Source organism: Oreochromis aureus, linkage group 18, assembly GCF_013358895.1.
Source record: "Oreochromis aureus strain Israel breed Guangdong linkage group 18, ZZ_aureus, whole genome shotgun sequence".
Classification (NCBI taxonomy): domain Eukaryota; kingdom Metazoa; phylum Chordata; class Actinopteri; order Cichliformes; family Cichlidae; genus Oreochromis; species Oreochromis aureus.
The window spans coordinates 31,140,635-31,164,815 of NC_052959.1; the positions used below are offsets into that span (position 1 = coordinate 31,140,635).

Genomic DNA, 24,181 nt, shown 5'->3' on the forward strand with positions numbered 1-24,181 from the left:
TAGGTAAGATTATTAACCACACGCTCCGAGCAGAGGACACCGGAATTCACCATGAACCACCTTGAGAGAACCACAGGCTCAGCCCTCTACGACATTTAATAGGTCTATCATTTACAGGCTGAAGTTCCTCTTTAAGTTTCAGAAAGATTTAAACCACCAGCACTGATAATGATGGCATTTGTAACCCAGCAGGTGACCCCTTGAACACAGGGAGGGTGCTGTGGGTCGCCACGTCTCAGCACATAAAATATTCTTTGTGGCAGGCGGGCGGACTGGCCAAGTTGCTGATGCTGTGAGTATGATGCTTCTCATTTCTTTCTTACTGCTGGCTGTGCTGAAGTAGTGCCTGCCTGGGTCTGGAAACTTATGTCCTCCATCATATTAATGGGATAATAATGTGATTGATTGGTCATCCCCCGGGGGAAATGGTCTTTTCTGCTTCCTGAGAGTGCACGACTCATCAGAGAACTTACAGCTGACTTGAAGTGGATTCGTGCCCAAGAGCCCCTCAGCAGGGTGAATGCTCGGGCACATCAGGCGGCTTCCAGCCCGTGTTGGACCGCTCGGAAGATTGTTTGCGTGCCGCTGCTCTGTTGCCATCGGCTTTATCGGTGGGGACTAAAGAGGAGGAGGAGGAAGGGGAGAGGAGAGGAAGAGGGGGATTTGGGTGCTTCAGGACGGCTGAGTCTCGTTGCGATGCATGGAGGCTGCTTGGAAATGCTCCCCGGGTCTCCGGAGCGCATGAGGCGGTTCCAGCCGAGCGACGGTCCGCAGCAGCACCGTGGGCTTCCTGCGGCTCAACTGCAGCTCTGCCAGGCTGTCACGCTGTAGGTTCGGCTACAGGAGGAGCACGGCTCAGTTCGGAAACCACGGAGCGGAGGTATTTTCGCCGACAGCGCTGTAATCAAGGAGCCTGAAGGCTGCATCGCATCCCTGCGTCGCAGTGGTGGTGGATACTGTGTCGGGCGGCATCTATGCAATTTATTTTCGACTTTTCATTTTATTATGAGCACAGAGGAGGGAGAGGCGGGTCCCGCGTGTGGGGAGGCGAGTGGAGGTACCACCATACCTCACCGCCACACCTGGGAGGAAAGCGAACCTCACGGCTCCCAAGGACGTCCGCACCCCGACGATGAGGACGAAGCCCGGGGAGGAGAGGAGGGAGAGGGGGCAGAGGGCTGCCGGGAGGGCCGGAGCTGCAGGGACGCGTGTGGGGGTGACACAGAGAAATTCACTGTGGAGAACAACGAGGGGAATTTTTCCAGTGAGGACGGGGCTGTCGGGGGGAGATCTTGCAAGGCTCAGACAATGCATTCAAACTGCAGCAGCGAAACCTGCATCCCCACTCCCAGCTGCAGGATCTGCTTCCAAGGCGCAGAGCAGGTACATGTGGCATTTAGCTTACTGCTGCCAACCAGTGTATGTCCAGGATTGTGTTACCAAATGTGTTTGTAGTGTTGGCAGATTAACAGCCCCGGTTTTGTGAATGGTCGAAGTTGAATTAAACTGAAGGTGAGGGCTCGGTCCTCGCAATGCTTAACCCTGATTGGCTGAATGTAGCAACTCTTCTAATTAAAGTGAGGTAAACCTGCTGAGTTCATATCCTGCTGGCTGGTCTGGTTGGACAGATTTCAGTAGCGCAGAGAGCCAATCAGAAAGACACACACACACACACACACACACACACACACACACACACACACACACACACACACACACACACACACAGAGAGAGCTTAAAGTGTATGAGCTTTTTAATTCTCTGAGATATTACAGGGAAAAGTTTCTTTCAGTAACGCTGGGCCTGCTGCTGTCCGTGGTGCTGAAATCATCAAGGGTAGCAATTCGAAAGCTGAGAACAAGTACTCCTTTAGAAGTCCTCAAGGGCCAGTAATATTTTACCATTCATCAACTTACCGGTGGATACTAAAAATATCATATCATAATTAATTATATCCCATAGTTAATTGATTTCAGTTTCCATTTAATTTCCATTAAATTATTACATTCTAATTAATTAACCAATTAATGTATCATAACTCATAAAGTACAGCTGCATTGCGATGTATAAGATTTTATATATTATTTAATGTATTTGTTAATAATTGCCAGATCTTACTGTGTTTAGAAGTAAAGGATTAATTTCTGATCAGGGCATCAAACACTGCTCGTTTATTAAATATGTGCACTGGATGTCTTCTGGGGTCACTGCAGTGAGACATCTGTTGCAACATAACCATTTTCACTGCTAGCTCCTCATACATATACTTGGAGCAAGCCTCTTTATTGTAACATTTTGACTACATAATATATGTAAACTTTGATAAAGCCACCATGAGATCCCCCCACTTGTCTTGGACTTGTGTTTTGGCTGTTTAGAGTATATTTTGGCTATCATATGTGGATTACATGGCATGTATTTTTCATTTACACATTGTATAACCACCAACACAAACTCTAATCTAATATTTGCCCTATATTGAGGGTCTAAAAGATGTATAACTTGACTCCAGTGGCTTTCAGAGCACATTTATACAGCAATGCTATAGTAGATTCAATGAGCATCAGTATCTACTGTTATACTTTTAGTGCATGTGACAAAATTCAGGCACTGGGAGCCTCAGAAAGGACTCTTGAGGTCATGAGCCTGGTACTGCTGAAGCAGTTGAAGCTGTTTCTAAACACAACCCAGTGTCTTGTTGCAGTTCTGTTTTAAAAAAAAATGGGTTGTAGAAATGCATTAAAAACTCAATAAACTGAGAAATAAAAGCAGATAAAAGAAAACCATGATGAGCATTATTTTTGTAAGGGTGGAGGCAGCATGTAGATCATGAATGAAGTCCAGTATAATATTACATTACATTTTATTATTGTTTGAAGCTCCTGTTATAGATTAAACTAAGATTAAACTGGTGAGTCCTTCCACCCATACACAGTAAAACAAACTGCAGCTCCTTCATCGTAACAGAGGGGGATGACAGTGACTGAATCATGGGCCATTAATAATAAATATTTTCCCTGAAGCGATGCATCAGTCTAACTGTCTGCATGTTTTCCTGGAGGTGAATGGACTGATGTGGACCTGCAGGGACAAATGGACATTGTCCTACCGGCTCTGAAATCTGACACTCTGCAGGCCTTTTGGGCTCGTGACAGTGATGCCTGATGAGGGACGATACATCGCTGCTGGAGCTTAAGGGAAAGAGGGGAGTAAGGGCAGTAAATGCCTAAGTGAATATCCTGTCTTCTGAACGTGGGCTACAGCCTATTAGCAGAGTTAATCTAATAATGCTGCCTCCGGGTCCAGACTGATATTTGATTTTGATACACGGCCACAGGCTGGGCAAGCTCACCAGTTATCAAGAAAATTGCAAAACAGACATTTAACATTTTAAATATTCATGTCTCGGCAGATAGAGTGAAAATGTGCCGTAAACACCATAAAAATCCACTTCCAGTCATTGGATTGATTGGTTTAAGCCATACTCTGACATCTTCCATACCACTTTCATTTCAGAAACCAGTGCTCTTTTATTCATTCAACAGTGCAGGGTAATGATTATAGTTTATCTTAATTTTAGTTTTGTCAGAGGAGCTGACAAAACAACCACAACTTAGGGTCTAATTTTACACATTTTCTGCAGCTTTCAGGCTAATCCACCAGCAGATGTAGTGAACACATTGAGAACTTCTCATCTGTTTGTTTAATAGATCTGCTTGATATTTCAGTCAAACAGCAGTTGACAGGTGCTGCTGCTACATGGGATTTTTATGAAGCTTTAAACCACACGTCATATTAATCATCAGTGGGTAAAGGGTGCCGCAAAGAGGCTGTTAGGTGGACTAAAATTATAGAATTTAGTGAGTGTATAGTTTTAAAGAGGACTGCAGAGAGGGAAACAAGAGCCAATAAGGGTTGGGCTATGATATATAAACACAATTATCAAACCAAAGTAGTGGAAAACTAGATGGAATTTTAAAGGGAGTTATAACTATTGTATTGCAAATTACTGAAATTCTTTACCTTTGGTCTACTCACTAAAGTTTTCTGGAGATTTTCCCTCCATTGCTTATTCCTCAATCTAAAGACCGTGTGTTGCTGCGGAAAGCTCCAGGGCAAATAAAGCTTTAGGCCTTGAGCTGACATGCAGTTTTATATCTTTTATTATGGCATTTCTTTCACAAGCTCTAGATTCATTTACTGGCTTTTTAAAGAAACTTCGTTGCATTGTTTACTCTTTAACAATCACCAGACTGTTTACTTGAGCTCCCCAGAACAACTGAATAAAAAGCCCTCGAGTTGCCATTTATTTTAAATGTTACATTTGCATTTGCCTGTCTGCACAACAAGTGTATACACAGGCCTTGAGGTGGCATTGCCAGTGACATTAACTTATTTATTTGGGAGCTTTCATCTGCACTGTAAACACCATTTGATTATGAAAGTGTTTCTTAAAAGCTGCACTAAAAAAGCTATAAGAGCACCATGAATGAAATGAGAACATTGCTGTTTTTCTCATCACAGTTTAAATAACGATTTTCTAATGTGAAGCATATTGTGTTCATTTCCAACTCCAAAAGTGTATTCTTGGAATGTACTAGAGTGGCTTTTTATTTGTTTTATACTGGGTCTCACTCAGACAATCAAAGCTGTGCTATAGATTACCTTCATTAGGCATATCTGCTCTCACTGACATCAGCAAAGGTGAAGAGCAAAAAAAAGGGTCTGTAATCAAGTGTTTAGAGCTTTTGACTTTGGGGGGTGTATTTGCACTTATGTGCTTACTTCCTTATTCAAACTTTTGGACATTGTAACAGTATGACTATGGCAGAGAGTAAGACAAAAACATAATAACACCCTTCAAGGTTTACTCTAAATGTTTAGCTAATAACACAAGGTCCAGTTACATAAGAAATACATTGTCTAATGCAGAGCTTGTTATATGGTTGAAAGGTTAGAGTGAAAATTTGCCATGAAGTTGGGTTTTGTTGGTTATTGGAGTTTCTTTTGACAAATTAATCATACCTGGAGGACCACTTAATAGCAAGACTATACCACACAGACATGATTTTTTTAGATCTTAGGAGTGGCCATGATAGCAAAAATAGCTTCACTCATCAGGTAAATCCATTCATCCAGCTAAAAACGTATTTATTCCCCAAGCTTATATGGATTAAAGCTTTAATCATATAATCCAATGTCTCTTAAGAAAAATCTTCCTGTTTCTTGGTTCAGAGCAGAATTACAAGATCTACATCTGTAATGAGGTCTTTCACGCCAAAGCTAAGATGCTTTAAAAAAGCCTCAGACAGAGAGGATTCAAAGAGGCTCTGATTAAAAAAGCCTCATGTTTTTTTAAACATATCTCAAACTGAATGCCTTATCATTACAAATCTAAAGAAGGAGAACAAGGAATTGTTTATGCCATGCAATATTTACTGGCATTTGAGGCTGTGAAGAGCATAATCAAAGAAGCCTGGCATTATTTTTGAAACAGATCTAGTTCTTAACAGTTGTTTTTCTCAGCCCACTCAAACAGCGCTGTAAGGGCCCTCTCAGCTGAGCAGACCTTCCCCTTCATCACCCTGACATTTCCTCATCTGGAAATTACCCAGGTGCTCATTGCCAACTATTATAACTCATTTAACCACCAACTCATTGGAAAAAAATACAACATTAAGCAAGTTTTACATTGTATACACACTTCAGTGTGGATTAACACACACTAGTAAGATGTTCAAATGTTAGTAAAGTTGAACACTGCAGCACTATCACAGACATCCAGTGCTGTGGATGTACACTTAGACGAAGTGCAACACTTCCTCTTTCAGATATGTGGGAATTGAGGCAATAAAACATCCACCCAGAGTGGGAGATATAAACTCTTTGCTCCTAAAACTTGAACTCTGCTGTATATACACACTGAGCGCTTCAGCCCCTAAAGGCCTTAATGATGACTTTGACATTAAATCGTTTTTTGTGATTGAACACCCCACGCTGCTGTGTGGGCTTTATTTTTCATATAGTTTCATTTGTGACTGCTCAATTTTTCTCTCGCTGTTATCCTCCCCATGGTAATAATAATAAACAGAGGTGCACACACAAGTAAAATATACGAGTCCTTTATGGATTACCCATTATGCGGAGCATTTTATTTAAAATCTCATATACACTTTATTGTTATTTAACCTGGAAAGTCAGACTCTTGAGATGTTGTCGGTGTCCAGGTCAAAATAGGTAGCAGCTCAGTCAGCTCAGTTGCATTCAATTATAATACACACAAAAATAAACAAACAGCAAATGTGTGCAACAAAGAGATATCACAAAATGATAAACTTCAAAACTAAGAAAATGTGAAATATGAGAATAAGTGAACCTAGCTCAGGTCCAACAGGGGAAGCAGTAAGTCTGCAGAAGCAGCTTTCAGGTCATTTAAAATGATCTTGAATCCGCTAAGCTAAACCGGCTCCCTGAGATTTAATTGATTTTGCAGCTGGTAGTCAGTAGGCTAAGCAAGATGTTGATACATTATTACATTATTTTATAAATTATTATAGATTATTTTTATATGCTTATATTGATTACTGATACTAAGTGACTTGTGGGAAATTCTTTGCATTTTCTGTGTAAGTTTTGTACTCACACAGCAAGTAAAACTCAACACTGTAATCAATATACTTTTATTTTCAAATTTTGGCACACTCCATTTTCAGTGAATCAGTTTTCATGGTCTGCTATTTGATAAAGTCAAAATATGAGATGTGATTTTTAAACTTGATCATCTACTTCCAAATCCGCTGTGGGGCAAGTGTGAGCTTGTCACTTCCTCTTACCAGTACTGTCATGATTCTTATTTGTTGTGCATTGTAAAACAATGAAGTGTAAGTTTATTGTGCACCAGTGAAAATTTATTTCTGAATGCAAAACAAACACAAATTTAACCAGTATCAGATCCCAGTACTGATATTTTTTTCCTGCTTGTTTATTTCTTCTCTCTGTGTCTGCAGACAGAAAATTTGTATTGCAATTTTTATCATACAATAAAAATGCTTTAAAGCTTAACTCTCATCAGGATATTTGACAGTGCAAAAGGATGGGCCAAAACAGATAAATATCAACCACTGACATCCAGGCCGTTTTCCTTCCCACAACATAAAACAGTGCCATTTTGTCAAAGCTGCTAGTGTGCACTACAAAGTGTCCTTGGGCGTTGTGGTTATGGCATCGGTGAAATAGGGCTGTCAGTCCCAACTCATCATTTATCAATGTGAACGAGGCTACTTTAACACAAAGCAACATTTGGTCCTGAACCCAACCATCTAGTTTTTGATCCTTGAACCAAACCAGTGTGTGAAAACGAAAGAATAAAGGGGAAATTATTCAGAAAGTGGAAACAAAAGAAAAACACAAAGATCACTGCTACTACACAACTTCAAACTCAGCATAACATAAAGGTGTTATTGAGTGATGGGGTGGTTAATGCCAGCCTCCAACAAATGCTGCCAAACGATTTAAAAAACCTAATAATGCATTTAATCTGCATATAGACATTTTAACATCTTATTAATTCAGTTGTGCTACTGTTGTGCAGAACAAAGAGGATGGGAGCACCTCAAGGTTACCTTTTCATGTTTAAACTACATGAATATGTGGCTTGATGAAAGATTTTAATTGTACTTTTCTGTGAAAATACTATTAATTGAAGGTTAATTTCAGTTGGTGGAAAAATAGTCCCGAACAGCAGCTGGCCAATCAACTTGCCCAACATAATTTTTTTTACTGGTGCCAAACCCTTGGTTATGTCAAACCCTGCAATATTGTTATTGCCAGTGCATTAAGGCACAGTGTGGACTGCTGTGACCCTGGCATTCCCCGAGATTAGAACACAGGTGAATTGGTTGTTTATCAATATGCCATTATTAGTCACCAAGCCCAGTATCAGCCGATCCAGACACCCATATTCATGACAGTGGAGCTTTTCCTAAATCGAGTCCCTTTTTTTGCTCTATTTCTACAGTCAGTTCAGATTCAGTGATCAGTTGTTGATAAATCCCAACAGTGATGCTGAACACCTGTGCAGGCCACTTTCTTTTCCCACAGAGAAACTTGATCAGGAATTAATAAGGGAGAAGGGAATGATAAGGAGAATCAGTAAAATCTTATCAATGCTCATCATTAACGATCTTCTCTTTATAGATGTTTCTTTAATTTTCAGCTGGAGCTCTGCCAAGCTCTCTCTCATCTCAAAAGAAATACACAAATAGCTTACACTGCTTTCTTACATTCTGACCTTGTGTACTTCTCAATGGACCAACCTTTATGTTACTAAAATAAGTGCACTGTTTTCAGAGAGGCCCTTTAGAGAATTCTCTGACTTATTTAAATTATCCTTGAAGTTGGCTTTATCAATCTCTGCTTCAGTGTATAGCTGACCTGCATCAGTTCATTCAAGCGAAAGCCTCCGAGGTCCTTTTAAACCCACAAGGTTAATATGACATGATGAAAAATGAGCTCTCTGACCACTGACCTTAATATACTATTAATATGCCACTCACAGCCCAGCCAGCAGGTCAAAGCTGCAGTAATGGCTGCTTGAGGAATGCCTAGAGGAAGAAAAAAGAAAAGAACCCATCGGAACAAATAGATGCGGCTGTAATGATTAATGTCAGGCTGCATCCCACCGTTAATATCCGTAAGTGTTGTAGCTTTGAGAAATGGTCATTGATCTGAGCGATGCTGGTAAGGCCCTCTGGTGAACAAGCCGTGTGTTTTCTTTGATGTATGACCTGTTGGGATAAAAGGCCAAACTGAGGCCTGAAAACAAGGATTTCTGGATGATGGGAAAGATGACACATGGACCATGAAAAGGATAGAAGATTAATATTGGATAGACAGCTCCAATATTGAACCAAAAGCAGATAGTTTCTCCCTGTTCCTGAAAAGAGTCTGAGGTTTAATTTATCACTGGTACTACAGGGAGTAGCCAAAATGATGAGAACATGAGACAAGATATGAATGTCAAGTAGCAAGTATAGCTCCAGTTTTTGTTTGCTGCTTTTGCATTACCATGTGCAGGGTTTGCAGAGTGATTGTGAAACACAAGTTCATATCGTGAACCTTGCACAAAGACAGGGAGAATAATGCTCTATTAGTTACATCATCTACAACCATAGACTAATGGATAAAGTCACTTTGTATATGAACATAGATTCCAGGTTTGAATACTAAAACTAGTTTGCCTCAAACCTTTTTAATGGCCAACAGAGAAGACTCCATGGGCTATACAACGTTTATCCAGATGAATAAAAGTCTATCAAACAACAGCTCTTTGGCTGCGATCTCAGTAAATATTTCCCTGTTGCATTATTGGCTCAGTCATCGTTTTTGAATCATATAAATGAACATAATAGTATTTTTTAGTAAAAGTAAATTATGGTCATTATTTGAGTCAGAAAGGGTTTGCTCAAAAGGCACAAGTTGTTAGCTAATGAGCATGCCGTCATTGATGCCGCCAACGATCCAGTCATCAATCAATGCCAACTTTTGGAAGACATCAGATACACTGATCTTTTGGACTGTCTTTGAAATCTCTCAGTGGTCAGTGAGTCCTTGGGATGTCAGTGGAACAGATATGACTTGTTTTTGCAATCACAGGAGTTGACCCCTGCTGGTGAGTAATTAGATTTGAGGTTGTTCGGATGAAGCGTATTCACATTTGTGGACATTTTTTCTCAGAATTCTGAGATTAAAGTCAGAATTCTGACTTTTTTCTCAGAATTCTGGAAAATAAGAAAAAAAAAGATGTGCCCACTTTTTCCCAGTGGCCCTAATCCTCTTGTGTCAGTATTATTGATGAAAAATCTAGAGATGAACAATTGAGGCTAGACTAATCAGAAATCATCTCTGCATCAGCCCTCATGAAGAGAGTCTAGCTATTTAGTAGTTAGTTGAGCTAATCCAGCTGTAGCTTGAAACCATCTCCTTCTTGATATGATTGGAATGATTTTTAATCCATCTTCAATCATTTTACATATAAACCAGTGGTGATTTAAAATGAATTTGACAGCTCTGGTCTAAACTGTATTTGTGTATTTGTGTCAGTTTGTCTCCTCCCCTTAAATTTATCTCTGTTTATGTTTGACCTTTGCCCTCTCTCTGGTCTCCAGGGGGACTTGTTGAACCCGTGCAGGTGTGATGGCTCGGTGCGGTATACCCACCAGCAGTGCCTGCTGAAGTGGATCAGCGAGCGGGGCTGCTGGACCTGCGAGCTGTGCTGCTACCGTTTCCAGGTGATCGCCATCAATCTGAAGAGACCATGGCAGGTATAATACTGCTGAAAGGCAGAGTATTTACCCTCTGCTGAAAGTTGCCTCACTTTCAGACTTAACTGTTCTTTCTTTATTTTTTTTTCTCTGCTGTTTGTCTTTTCTAAACTTCTACCTCTATGATTAAGGTTTGAGTAGATTGTGCAACTAAAACTGCTTAGTTAAGGTTCAGGAAAAGTGTCAGTCATTATATACAGTGGATATATGGAATATGTTAGCTGACCACATAAATAAATAATTACACTCTGACTGCATGAATTTTGTGTTGTGACATTTTAAATAAATTTGATATGTATTTGTGAAAGGGCTGTTCAGTGGTGCAGTGCTTAGGACTTGCTTACAGCAAGCCTGGGTTTAAACCTGCTGGAGGGTGTGGCGTTTGCATGTTCTCCCTGTGTCTGTGTGGCTTCTCTCCAAGTACTAGTTTCCTCTCTCAGTCCAAAGACAAACATGTTAATTGGTTATTTGGTGCTCAGTATTATTTTTGGCCTGAGGTGTGAATATAATTGGTTGTCTGTTTCTCTGTGTTTGCCCTGTCAACTTGTCCATGGTACCCTGCTGTATGTAGTGTAGGCTGGGATAAGCTAGTAACATAGGAGAGCGGAGTGCTGTTTCATTATATGAATTTTCCTTTGTTTCATTCTTGGTCAAGTACTTCCACTATTTATTTTTGTTTTCCTGAATTAATTTTTGCGTACACTGCTCAAAAAAACAAAAGCAAAAAATTCTTGTCTGAACTGTCAGTTAAGGGTTGTTAATCAGTTTAGCTGCTTTGGTGTTAAATTAACAACACAGCAACAATGACACAACCGCCAAAGCAAGAATGGTTTCACAGGTGGAGGCCACTGACGTTTTGTCCCTCCTCATCTTTTCTGATGGTTTCACTAGTTTTAGCATTTGGCTAGGTCAGTGTCACTACTTAATAGCTTGCTCAAAGGGATTGATGATTTTTGGGGGGTTTTCTCTGTTTTCTTTATATTATTGTTGAGGAGGGGTCTGGAACTCCAGTCCTCGAGGGCCGGTGTCCTGAAACTTTTCCACGTGTCCCTGTTGCAACACACCTGAATAAAATTAGTACTTCATTAGCAAGAGTCTATAGAACTTAACTGCATGCTGGCAACCTCTAACCCTACTCAAGTAAATTTAAGTAAATGTAAGTGTTTGGAAAAATGTACTACTAAAAGTACTTTTATTGCACCATGTTCATTCACTCATGAGCTGCTGTAACATGAATCAAATGGCTGAATTGCCACCTCAGCATGCAGCCAAGTTCTATAGTCTTACTAATAACCTACAAATCGTCTTCAGGTGTGTTGCGTCAAAGACATATGGAAAAGTTTCAGGACAGCGGCCCTCGAGGACTGGAGTTCCAGACCCCTGTAGAGTCTTTGCCTTGCAATTTAAAGTGCCTTGCCTGGGCCCTGTAGAGGTTGCACAGGTAGGCATTTGCGAATGCCAATCGAATACTAGAGTTGGTAAATCCCTGTGCTTTTTACAGATGAAAGCAGGTTCAGCGTGAGCATATGTGACAGACATAAAAAGGATCTGGAAAAGCCATGGACAATGTTATGCTCCAAAGGCAACCTGACTGCCATTAGGTACTGGGATGAAATCCTTAGACCCACTGTCAGACCTCATGGGGGTGCAGTGAGTCCTGGGTTCTTTCTGTTGTTCGACAATGCCCAGCCTCATGTTAATAAAACTGTTAGGTTAGGGTAAGAAAAAGATCATGATACGGGTCAAAATGCAAAGGTTGTTAGTTTTTCTAAACTCTGTATTCTTTCCAAGGTGACATCCCCCCCCCCGGAGACTCTTCGCAACATATGTGCTGCATGCACAAAGTATACTTCCTTATGAGTTTCAAACTCATTCTGAATGTCTTGTTAAGAAAAATATGGCCAAACCCTATTCATGAACTGAACAAAAAGAATATTTCATATTGGTTTTTCATGGTTTTCTGTGGCAGAGGTAAAAACCGCATGAAAGGTGGTTTCTGATGTCTAATAAGGTCATTCCACTTCACTAATTTCTAAATGAGATTCTTCAGTCTTCATGCTTGCAAACTGTGTGGAAAGGACGGAGTACATCAAAAAAACAGATGTTTCAGGGTCATCTCGATGACTGTTGTTTTTAATATACAATTTTGAGCTAGAAGATGCTGTCATGTTTTTTTTTCTTTATATCCCATTAATGTTGAAAACAGCAGCTGTTTTGGAGACCTTCAGCAGCCTTTTGCTGCTCTGCATGATTATACCAAACAGTCACATTATGGAGTAACTGATGATTTTTTTGGTAACTGCCAATTCAGTGCACACGGATATGATTGAAAAAGCGAGTGCTCTTCTTTCCAAAACGAAATGCTCTCTGCAGATTTGTAGTTTTAAGAGGCTAAAAAATGACGCGTGCCACCAAACTGCAGCCATTTGTTTCCTGTCCACCTTTTTTTAACTGCTTTTTACTACAATCGAGGTTACAATTTTCCCCCATCAAGTGTGTTCTCTAAATTATTATGGGGGCATTAACTAGAAATTGTTTTTACAGTCACTGATGTTATCGACCCATCAGTTGGATTTATGCTCAGAAATATTCACAGCTTCTCAGTTGGAGTAAAAACAGCCTCACGGAGCCAAACTGGTAAAAAGCCATTTCACTGGCAAGCTGACAACAGATAAACCCACCTGCGTCTGTTAGAGCTGCTCTTGTAAAATGGTTGGCTTAAAGTCATACACAGAACCCAAATGTGGAAGTGCACTTATCCGATGATGATGATGATGATGATGATGCACACTTTTCTCCTTATTGACCGTTTAAATAAGCGCCTCTAATTGCAGTTCAGTGACTCATTGTGCACAGAATGTAGAAATATGTGGATGAATCTTGACCTTTTTCAAAGTAGGATTTAACCCTTCAGACGCAGAGCTGTTTTGCAAAAACTTTTGATTATAAACTAGAGTTTTGTTTTGTTTTTTTTAGCAGCGATTACACAGCTTCAACCACAACGAAAAATCAGGTCCACAGCTAGAAATACACAATGCTGTGGTCAGGGCTGAACAGAGCAGGTCAATGCAAACATATAATGTCGGTATTCTTAAACCACGGAATATAAAAGAACTGGAGTACCTGTTACAGCAAAAAGGCTTTTGGTTTGACGGGTGTACCCTGGGTTTGATCTGGTGTAATCTGTCTCTGGCCTTCCGTGATTAAGCAGTTGAAAAATTGGATGGAGGGGTTTAAACATAACAACGATGTAGTCGCTGAAGTCAATAATAAGTAATGTAGACTCACAAGACAGACGCACATAATTAATATTTCTAGCTTTAGTTTAATCTCAGTATCCAATTGAAATATTAGCCCTCAAAAAGATTTACTTCAATTACATTGCTAGAAATTTGAAAGACTTGAGCACTAGTGATGGCTGTAATAATCAGTTGGTTCACCACTTTAGTTCTTAGACTAAAACATGTCAGCATCTATTTGATGAGCTGACATTAAAATCCTAATATAGGATTTAAGGTACAATAACCCTCTTTTTTCATAGTTAATAAGTTATTTCCTAAAATTTTACATAGCCACTATGAATCAATAATAAAGAGAATCTATAGGTTTCAGAGTAGAAGTTGTTAACAGAAAGCGTGGTTAACAAACTGATGGTGTGACATTAAAGAAAAGATGTGTAACCAGTATCCAAGGACAACTGCGATCTTTCTGAATTATAGAAATCTATAATCGAGATATTTTTGCCTCTATTGCTCTGTTTTTGTCAAAACACAACACATAACCAGAGGTTTTTAATTTTGCTCTGCTCAGCTAAACTTAAAGAAAATGTCTCTTCTCTTAAAGTAATCAAGTACAGAATTTATTGTGAAGAAAACAGAGACAGCGATGGCTGCTTTTGGTAGCTTGAGGTGGATGCGGCGTTGAGTATGAACCTGCTGTGCATTTCTGGTGCCACTGCACGTCACTGCTGTCATTTTGGAGCATCAGGATTCCTGCAGTCGTCCTTTCCTTCAAAAGCCCGAACAGACAGAGACTCCTGAGGCTTAAAATATCTGCATTCTGGATCGTTTCTCTCACTGAAGAACATTCAGGCCTTTTCATATCTGTTCGCTCCAGATGGGAGTTGAGTCACTGGCAGACTGAACAAACACACAGCTGAGGCTCAGCAGAGCTTTAGTTTCTGTCCACAAAGTCCGCCTTAAGTCTTTTCTTCTGAAATGAGCACCGTGCAGCTTCAGTCATCCACTTGTTGTCAACAATCTTCTGTTTCCAAGTTGTTTTATTCGAAAGTTTATTCTGTACTTTCTGGTACCTCTCCATTCTCCTATATTCTGTTTTCTTATTGTTATTGATTGAGCTCTGATGCAGAGATTTCTTATCTCCATAGCTTCTCCCTCCTTTTGTCCTCCTCCTTTACTTTCTTCATGGTCTCCTTCCACTGCTTCTTGGCCATCCTCATCTCCTTTTTGGAGACTTTGTCATTCTTGTAGCATGCTTTCAGGGTAGCCTTGAACTGTTTGGTCATTTCTTTATATTGTCGTCTGTCAGAGCTCCTGGTCCTGTTTTGGTTAATGTGATTATCCAACCATGTGTAGGTCCTTCTAGTCACGTTGGTTATTGCCTGTTGGACACAGAGGCGATGACAGGCTCTTTTTACTCATGTTTTTGTACATATATATATATATATATATATATATATATATGAACCTCAAGAGAAGTTGCATCATATTAATTACATTTTGTGGCTCTCATGTTTTCCTTACTTTTCGTATCCTGCTCAGGAGTGTACTCCAGCTCAGTGAGAGTCTCTTCCGCACACTTTGTGTCTTCAAAGAAACATAAATTACAAATCACAAATACTACCAAGAAAGTTGCTACAAAGATGACTGCCTAACAACATCTACTGCAGTTTTTAACTTATTTTAAATCTTCTTAAATATATTTTTTTTCACTATACACCCACAAGGACACTTACAGAAAACCTTTACCACCAAATTACCTGTATTCGGTTTAGATGTAAACTCCTTGTTATACTATATTTAGATTTTAACTTCATATGTTTTTCACCTTTATTGAGCAACACTGGTTTTTATGTGTTTGTGTCTGTAATTATCTGTAATTGTATATGTACAGTAATTTCCCAACCTTTGGGATAAATAAAATCAGGCTTATTTTATTTCTCTGATAATATTTTTTAAGTTTTTACTTAAGCATGATTTTTTAAATGCAGGAACTTTGCTTTTTACTGAGTAACTTTATAGAGTATTTTATTCTTGTATCAGGCATGTGTTGCCTCTCTGTGCAGTTCTTGAACCCCCTCCCAGCCCTCCTTCTATTTAAAATGGTTCTCTGGAAGTCACTTTTACATTTGCTTTTGTGCACCACCTTTATTCCAGTGTTTCAAAACTGCAACCCTTCAAACATCAGTTTAGTTTTCCATTAACACACACAATCGGTGTACAATATCGGAATGTTAAATATTCATGATTTTAAAAAAAAAAAAACAAAAAAAAAAAAAACGGAGTCCTTTGCTACGAGTTTTAGTCATGTCCATTATGTAGGTGCAATGAATGGAGTTAAAAACTTTATATTTTCCTTCTATGAGACGAGCTAAGGTCACCTGACTACACACCTTATTTGTATGCAAAGATGTTTTAATTAACAGGAATGTGGCACCATGTTTAAAAAAAAAAAAAAAAAAAAAAAAAAAAAGTGAAAGCAGGTTTAATTTTGGTGCAGTTTTATTTTCTTCTAAGCACTGCACTGACTTTAGGGTGAATAAAGACGCCCATTTTTATTTTTGATACACATATTTTTAAATTAGCAGGACTGTAGCATACATGTGTACGTGAGCGTAAGACTGTGAAATCAGTCTAATGCTTTTTTTCCAAGATTGGACGAGATTGCGCATGCTCGGGGTGCAGTCCTAAAGTCCCAAGTTATGTAAAAATGCCCTCTGAGATCAAACACCAGTGCATTATTACCATACTGACAATGCATGAACACCAAGTTATTTTCAAACGTGCAGCCAGTTTGAAAGCAGTTCAAATAAAAACAAAAAAGATGCAAAATGACAAATTTAAAGCAAAAACTGCAAAGCAGTACACTGATGCATTCTGTTATGCATGTTTGACTTAATAATGCATATTTAAGGCCACTTTTAGCAGGTTTGTCTTGTGAGCCTCCCCACATCACTGCACTGATATCATTCGCAGCTGCTTTGCTATACTTAATAAAAGTAGTTATATGCAGTAAGTTAGTGAGTGGAGTGTTTGAGTGTTTACCATCTCCGTGGAGGGTGGGTTTTCTGCGCGCTTCTCTCTCTTCCCTTCGGGCATGCGGCTTTTCCGCGTCTTAACTGACAGTGGCACAATAAAAGGAAGACTTAGAAAAACTGTGTGTGCAACAACCAGACAACTTAAAATCTTTCGAGGTGTTTTCGACGCTCCGTTTTGTGGCTTCTCGTTTCGAACAGAACATGACGTCACGTTTTTCTACTGTATGAAAAGATTCTATTTCTTTGTTAGGCATCATTTAAAATCAGATGAGACTGTATAAACTAACTTAAACTGCTGTGTTGTTTTCAGATCGTTGTTGGTGAAGTGTTCACAGCCACTGTTGCTTAAAACACAGTGTTGTCTAATATAAAAGCACAATTTAGGGAGATAATGGTTTCTCATCGTGTTTTTTGGTCCTCACAGGATGTGTTTTGTGCAATTCCGCCTCTGTTATCGCCAAATAAAACGAAATAACGAGTATGTAGCAATTATCCCTGCGCTCAGTGGCGGACTGTGGGGGTTCTGGTGGTATGAATAGTTGTATTGACCCGCAATAATATAGAAAGAGGATATGAGCTGAAAGAACTGCCGGAGTCCACCAATCACATACTGGATTCTGTCTCTGCCTCGCAGCAGTGTCCACAGGGTTTATGCCTGCTGGCGTCATGCTTATGTATAAATAAACTTTAGACGGTCAGAAGACTGAGAGGGGGGATAAAACAGAAGATGATGCTTAACACAGATACAATTAAATGTATTCTACGAGACCAAGTCATTGAAGCCAACACACACGCACGCACACTTCGATCCAGCTCATCTCAACTTGAGGTGAAATGTGCATGATTAGTGTATTCCTACTGATTCTTTTGTTGCAGTGCTCATCACCATAATATACCTTGAAAGCTCAGCTTTCAGTGAGACCACTGTGTTATTTCCGTGTTGTTTTTTTTAACAAAAGAAAAAGAAAAAATCCGAATCACCTTCCTCGCAGACGAGATAGTGGGTACAATTATGTCTAGTACCTGTTACCAGGATTTTTTAAATGAGGTGACAAAAAAACAGATGTGTTCAGGTTACAACCAGACTGATTATGCTTCGCTGTCTGGTAGATATAGAAAACAATGTCTTTTAAATTAGCAAACTAAAGAAGTTAGGGAACGGTAAGAAGTGGACAAAACCACTGTGAGACATGTAAGGGGGAGTCATTTTTCCCAAACTAAATAATAATAATAGTAATAATAATAATAAAATATTTTAGGACAGTTAACAACTTCCGTTGTGGGTTATTATATTATTATTTAGATATACACTGTACTAGTTTGTTGTAGTGTAGACGGATGAGTGAGAAGAACTCCCTTCACTACAGTTTACTGGTTGAGCTCCAGTCCCACCCTCACACTGAACTTTGAGCAGTGACCAAGAGATTAATATCATCGATAGGTGGCAGGGACAGGGAGGGCTGGCGTCTCTGACTAGGCTGCTGCTTTCTGAAAATGGAAGGATTGATTGACAGATGAATGGAATGAACAGATGGATGGATATAATTATATATTCAATAATGCATTAAAAAGTGCAACATTGTTTTTAATTATAAAAATGGGACTTGGACTGCCTTGTCACTCTGGCATGATACTGTGGAAAGGCCCTCCTTTATTTATGTCTTTGATTAACACAGGGCAGACATCCAAATTTAGTGGTGCTGTGTTTGATTGGGTTGTCGTTACAAAAGAATTTCCTTTGGGATAAATAAAGATCTTATCTTATCTCTTGCTAAAATATAACAAAAGTCTTTATTTAAAGTCAAAGTGTGTATTTCATGTATTGCCTCTGTTCTTTGTGCAGTGGCAGTCCATCACCATTACCCTGGTGGAGAAGGTGCAGATCATTGCGGTGTTCCTGGGCTCTCTCTTCCTTGTAGCCAGCATCTCCTGGCTGCTCTGGTCGGCGCTCAGCCCTCAGGCCATCTGGCAGCGTCGTGACGTCCTCTTCCAGATCTGCTATGGCATGTATGGCTTCATGGACCTGGTCTGTGTAGGTGAGAATGGGCATGCAGCTGCACACCAAACAGCTGTCCTTTGTTGATGTAGCTGACTCTCTGTCATGACCATGTGCAACTTTTAGGAAATTCCCTGAAACTCAGATGTGGATGAGCATTTGATTTCAAATGTACTTGTATAACTAAAATTCCTAAACATAGGCCTAAATTTCAGTGCTTAAAGTCAGTGTCTTTATAAACTCATTCCTTAGATATGCTCTTAAACGTGTTTAGCTGTTCTGAGGACAGAGTGAGGGGGTGGCTGGCTGAGGGCAACAGAGCTAGAAAGAAGTACAGCCAGTACTCAGTGCTCAGGTCGCCTCTCACCTCTGCAAAGCTGGACGATCACAACGTGAAGTGAGTGTGGAAAGCCTGAGAAATGATTCCCCCTATGAGTCAGAGCTGTTGGGTTTTTGTTATCCAACCATCCAATATACACATTGGACAGACCATAAATCCTCCCTAAGACTCCAAGATCCACTTTACACTTCATGGACAGTGTATGATTTCGGGGCAAAAAAATACTGCATTGTGCTTTGAGGTTATCGACTAAAGTATGAACAGCCTTTGAACCACATTTTAGTGGACAGTTCAGTGTTTTAGCAAATATTTCTTTGCCATCTTAAAGATTTTCTGTCAAATAGGATTATAAATAATATTTTTCTCAATATCTAAATTGATTGAAAAGTAATTCCTAAAATAGGATATAATACATGCACATCCACACCAGAAAATGGGACAGGTGCTGTGCTGAAATATGAGTCAATAAGTGGGAAAAAAAAAAAAATAACAGCTTGCACACTGCAGATCTCTAGTTTGCTTGTTTATTGCATCATGGTGCCAAAACTTTAATAATTTTTCATGTACTGAAAAGTAATTACAAAATGAAAAGTTGTGCAGAGACTGGGTGTCTGTCTGTCTTGGACTTCTTTAGCACAAATAAAGTTTGTATTCAATAAATATTTTATATTAGCATTTCATAAACAAAAACAAAATGAAAGAAATAAAACATTTAGGCTTGTGAGAACAGGAAGACATGAAAGCCATTTAATCGCTAAGAGATTCAAAATTACAGTGTCTTGCCGTGGAGACCATGAGTCACTGTACTGAATGAGTGTCAGTACGTATACATGAGCGTATACGCCCGCAGGTCTGATAATATGATTATAAAATTGGTCACTCAGCACTGATGTGTGTCATGGACAATCTGTGGTTAGCAGAAGTCCAACAATAGAAGACCGCTTAGGTTCAGATCAGGCAGGCTGTTGAAGTTTCCCAGTAGCTTAATGGAGTCATCCAAGAGCCTTGATCAGTTACCAGTTCAGTCCAGTTGTCTCCTTTTTTTCAAGCCTTTAAGACTACGGTGATCTGGATGACAGAGAACTAACACAGACACATGAATGGGTTGTTTAAATGATCGTTCTTGCTTTGTATGAGACAGTGTGACTGGACCTCTGTTGTACGTTGAAACTGTGTCATCATGTGTTTGTATACGATGCAGTTTTTGCCATCATACTTGTGTCAGTTTTGACTGGTGAGATAATGTCGATGTTCCACCCTTGTTTGCTGGACATAAATGACTAAATGATCTTTTTAGCAGTCAGTGCTACAAATTGGTTTCACAAATATGAAAGGTTTCTAAGATCAGCATGCTCAAAGTTCATCTCTCAGAATAGTGGTGGACCTTTTTATAATTTATGGTGTCAAGAAAATAATGCACTACTGTGCTTTTGATTCATCCACAGTCAATTTCATACTATCTCATAATAGTGCTGAGCATATCCAAGGGAGTATTTCTCTTCAGTCTTTTGTTGTAGCCATCTTAGCAGACTGAACCTTTCCAACACTGATTTCTTGACAACCACTCGCTGTTGTCAAGAAATGTCACAGCCACCTTAGGTTGGGTTACACAATAAATCACTAGAAAAAACAACAACATAAAATACCACCTTCTGAGCAGACAGTACAAACACAAAAAAGGTTTTTATGCATTTTTCCAATTTTGGGAGGCAGGGTATCCCTAAATTTGTCACTCATCCACCACTCCACTGTCTTTTTTTGTCAGTGGACCATACAGAAAATGCATTTCCCTTCAGATTTCCTCTAACATGCATATAAGAAGCCACGTTCAGCCTTTAAAATCAACAAAGGCTTTGGTGTTACTCTCGATCCACGCAAAAAACAGCTTTCTCAGCAAATAGATGTTGTTGGAAGAGAAGGATAGAAGGGCAACTTTAAAGTGAGGAAAGATGAAATATGTAAGAGGAAACAAATTATTATTATTCCTATAAACGTGTCAATTGTTGTCATCATAACAGGCTTGATCATCCACGAGGGGGCAGCAGTGTACAACGTGTTTATGCGCTGGCGAGCAGTCAACCTTCACTGGGATGTTCAGAGCTATGACAAGGCCAAGGACATGGAGGAGACGAGCACTGGTCACTCTTCGCTGGCCCCCAGGACACTTTGGTTGCCTTTGGCCACCTTTGGGCCCAGCGGCCCCTTACACCCGACCCAGCTGGGATCACATCCATGGACTTGCCTGTGTTTGGCACCCTTTTGCCACAGAATGGTACCCCGAAACAACCTCAGCCAGGACAGTGACTCAGGAGAGGTTGTCATTCGTGTAACATCGGTATAAACTCCAAGCAGTATTTGTACAGAGACAAGGCATCTGATGGGTTACATCTGGGAGTTACAGTCTGAGCTGTGCTGCAAAGTTGTTTTTTTGCAGATTTTTTCCGTGACTTAATACTTTTAATTATTTGAACTGTTTGTGCTGTCTGGGGCTGGTCCTCAAACCAATCTAATACCTTCAGTAACTCACATTTTTGTGTTGGTGCCTTTGTTTTTACTCTGAGATATAACACTGTTTATTTTGTGACAGAGACATGAGCCACCCTCATATAAATCTTTTTTTTTTTTTTTGTAGTGTTCCTTTTAAACCGTTGTGCGGCACTCATGTCATGTGGAATTGAAGGAAGTGATGGGATTATCCAGATTACAACTCTAAGGCACAACATCAGAGATGGTTTAGGATCACAGGGTTGCCTGTTCAAGGTTGAGGAATACTGTATACAGCCAATATCCCCTCTCTCTCTCTCTCTCTCTCTCTCTCTCTCTCATATATCTCTGCTCTAATATGGCATATAGACAGTATGGTGTCATAGTCTCAAGCCACCCTTAATTTCTTTAGGTTTTGTTAGGAAAATGTGAAAAAAGTGTAGCGATTTATTAAAATAAGTGCAAACATTGATGGAAATACAGGATATAAGGCAAAAAAACATATTTTCTACAATTCTAACAAGCTTGAAAGTCAATAATTGGTTTGACATTTCTTTTTCAACACAGCCGGAACTTTCTTAGACAAGCTTACTTACCTCTTGTAATTTCTTTAAGTAGCATTCAGAGACTTCTGGAAAAGCCATTCAAAGTTCTTCTTTGGATGTTGGCTGTTTTTTTGTTCCATTTACTCTGATGAGTCAACATTGCTTCAATAATGATAAAGTCAAGGCTCTGGGGAGGCCAGTCCACGACTGATAGTGTTGGCAGTGTGTCTGAAAATGATCAGAAGCTTTGCGGATAGCATTCATGGTAAATTAAAATCTGATGGTAGACTTCTACATTCAAAATTTAATACATTTAGAAAACATCCCCAAGAACACTGGCTGAAATGCAGCCCCAAATAATGACAGAGCCTCCACCATGATTTCCAGATGGCTATAGACGCCCTTGTAAATACTGAATGATTTGAAACAAACATTTTACATTTAAAACTCAATAAGAACTGGTGCCACTGATTTTCAGTCCAGTTCTTGTGCAATTTTCATTCCTCAGCCTTTTCTCTATTTGGCTTTCAGATACTGTTCGTCTGCTGTATATAGATTTTTTTCTGCAACTTATTCTTTTGTCCTCCATTTTTCTCAGTTTTGCTGAGATAAAATTTGAAAAATTTGCTGAGATAGACCAAATTATCAACTAATAGCTCTTCATTAGTGCAAAATGTACTATTACTATAATAGTATCTGTACTAATACTATTTTTTTCTGTGGTGTCTATGTCATTATTTATCAACAAATCAACAACAAATGATGCGTTTTTGGGAGAGGTTCCTAGTTGCAAAGTGTCTAAAGATACAATTTAAAATTGTATCTTAGATGCCTTTTTAATGCTCTAATCATTCATAGGTCAGTGTAAAATGGCTCAACAACAACAACAACAACATTCCTCTGAAAATTTTCTGGTACAAGAACTGGAGTGAAAATGGTGAATAAGCAGTCAATGTTCAAAGAAAAACTTTGAAAGACCTTACAAAGACCCTGCAAGTATAAGGAAGTCTGGTTCTTTGGCAGCAAAATATAAAGAAAAATATAAAGAAGATGAGATGATGACCCAGATTAAACTGGGAGAGTAATTTTCTTAGTTGGCTTACAGTTTGTAATTGGTACAAAATTAACACTAAAACCTGAGGATGCAGTAGTCATTAAACATCCAGAAGGATGGAAGGGGAAAACAGATGATTCTATTTCTAGTGTGGAAATGTTTGTCAGTCTTACATGTATACTGCCAGGCTTTCATAAGACTGAAGACAAAGTGAATTTTATGAACTTCTTTCAAGAAGCAAGTCTTCCAATATGGGAGCCATATAGGCATCAACCTCTCTTTATTTCTTCTTCTTCTTCTTCTTCTTCTTCTTCTTGGGTCGGCTATTTTTGGACACACTGACACACTGCTGAAAATCAGTGTTACAATGTACTGTTATTACGAAAACATGCTACTATTGGCACATAAACTGAATTAAAATTAGCATTCATGCATGCTAATGTTCAGTGTATCAAGAAGCATTTAAAAGTGCTGTATTGTTAATGCATCGTTGCAGGACTGCTAACACAAAGGTGTTCTAGGTTCAGAGCTGTAGTTAGGAAGTTTGTATAGCTTTTAATTTCAAGCAGGGTCTTTGAGCTTTGTAACTGTACAACCAGATGTCCTGCTTTATGTTTTATGCCGATAAAAGGATTTGACAGACAGGGATGCAGGAGTTATGACACATTTCATATGAGCACAAAAACCTGATGTCAAAATGATATTGAAGTTTTTATTTAAAAAAATGATCCAGCTAATATTTAATGCTGGTCAAGGATGTGATTCTTGCTTTGGGTATAAGAGGTCCAAATCCTGGATGAGCCCCCATTATGTTACACTCAGTCCTAGAAGAATCATGGGTGTAGGATAAAAAGTGAAAAGAAGCATTTTTCCCCAGGCTAAAGGACTGAAGAGTGCCACGGCAGAATTGCACTCCAGAAAGAAGATATTTATTTATCTATTAATGTAGACAATATCAGGGTGTGCACGAGGCCAAAGAAATAGAAAAATGCTTCCCACACCTATGCTTCCTGGAGGGAATGTCTAAGATAATTTTTAGACATAAATAACTAGATCTCTATCCACTCTAGAAATGGTTTTCTATGCTTATCAATTCTTAGGAGGAAGGAGGAGAGAGGCCAGCCTAATAGGTCTCTCATTTAAAGGAGCTGCCATCAGTCTC

At 39.3% G+C, this 24,181-nt stretch overlaps 1 protein-coding gene across 1 annotated transcript; it reads left to right on the plus strand.

Moving 5' to 3' along the window:
- The first annotated feature begins 1,005 nt into the window (after positions 1 to 1,005).
- Positions 1,006 to 21,277, plus strand: march11 (membrane-associated ring finger (C3HC4) 11). Its single transcript, XM_031735325.1, has 4 exons — positions 1,006 to 1,383; positions 10,168 to 10,323; positions 18,444 to 18,636; positions 20,955 to 21,277. Exons 1-4 carry the CDS (start codon positions 1,006 to 1,008, stop codon positions 21,275 to 21,277), a joined length of 1,050 nt encoding a protein of 349 aa, XP_031591185.1.
- Positions 21,278 to 24,181: the final 2,904 nt, after the last annotated feature.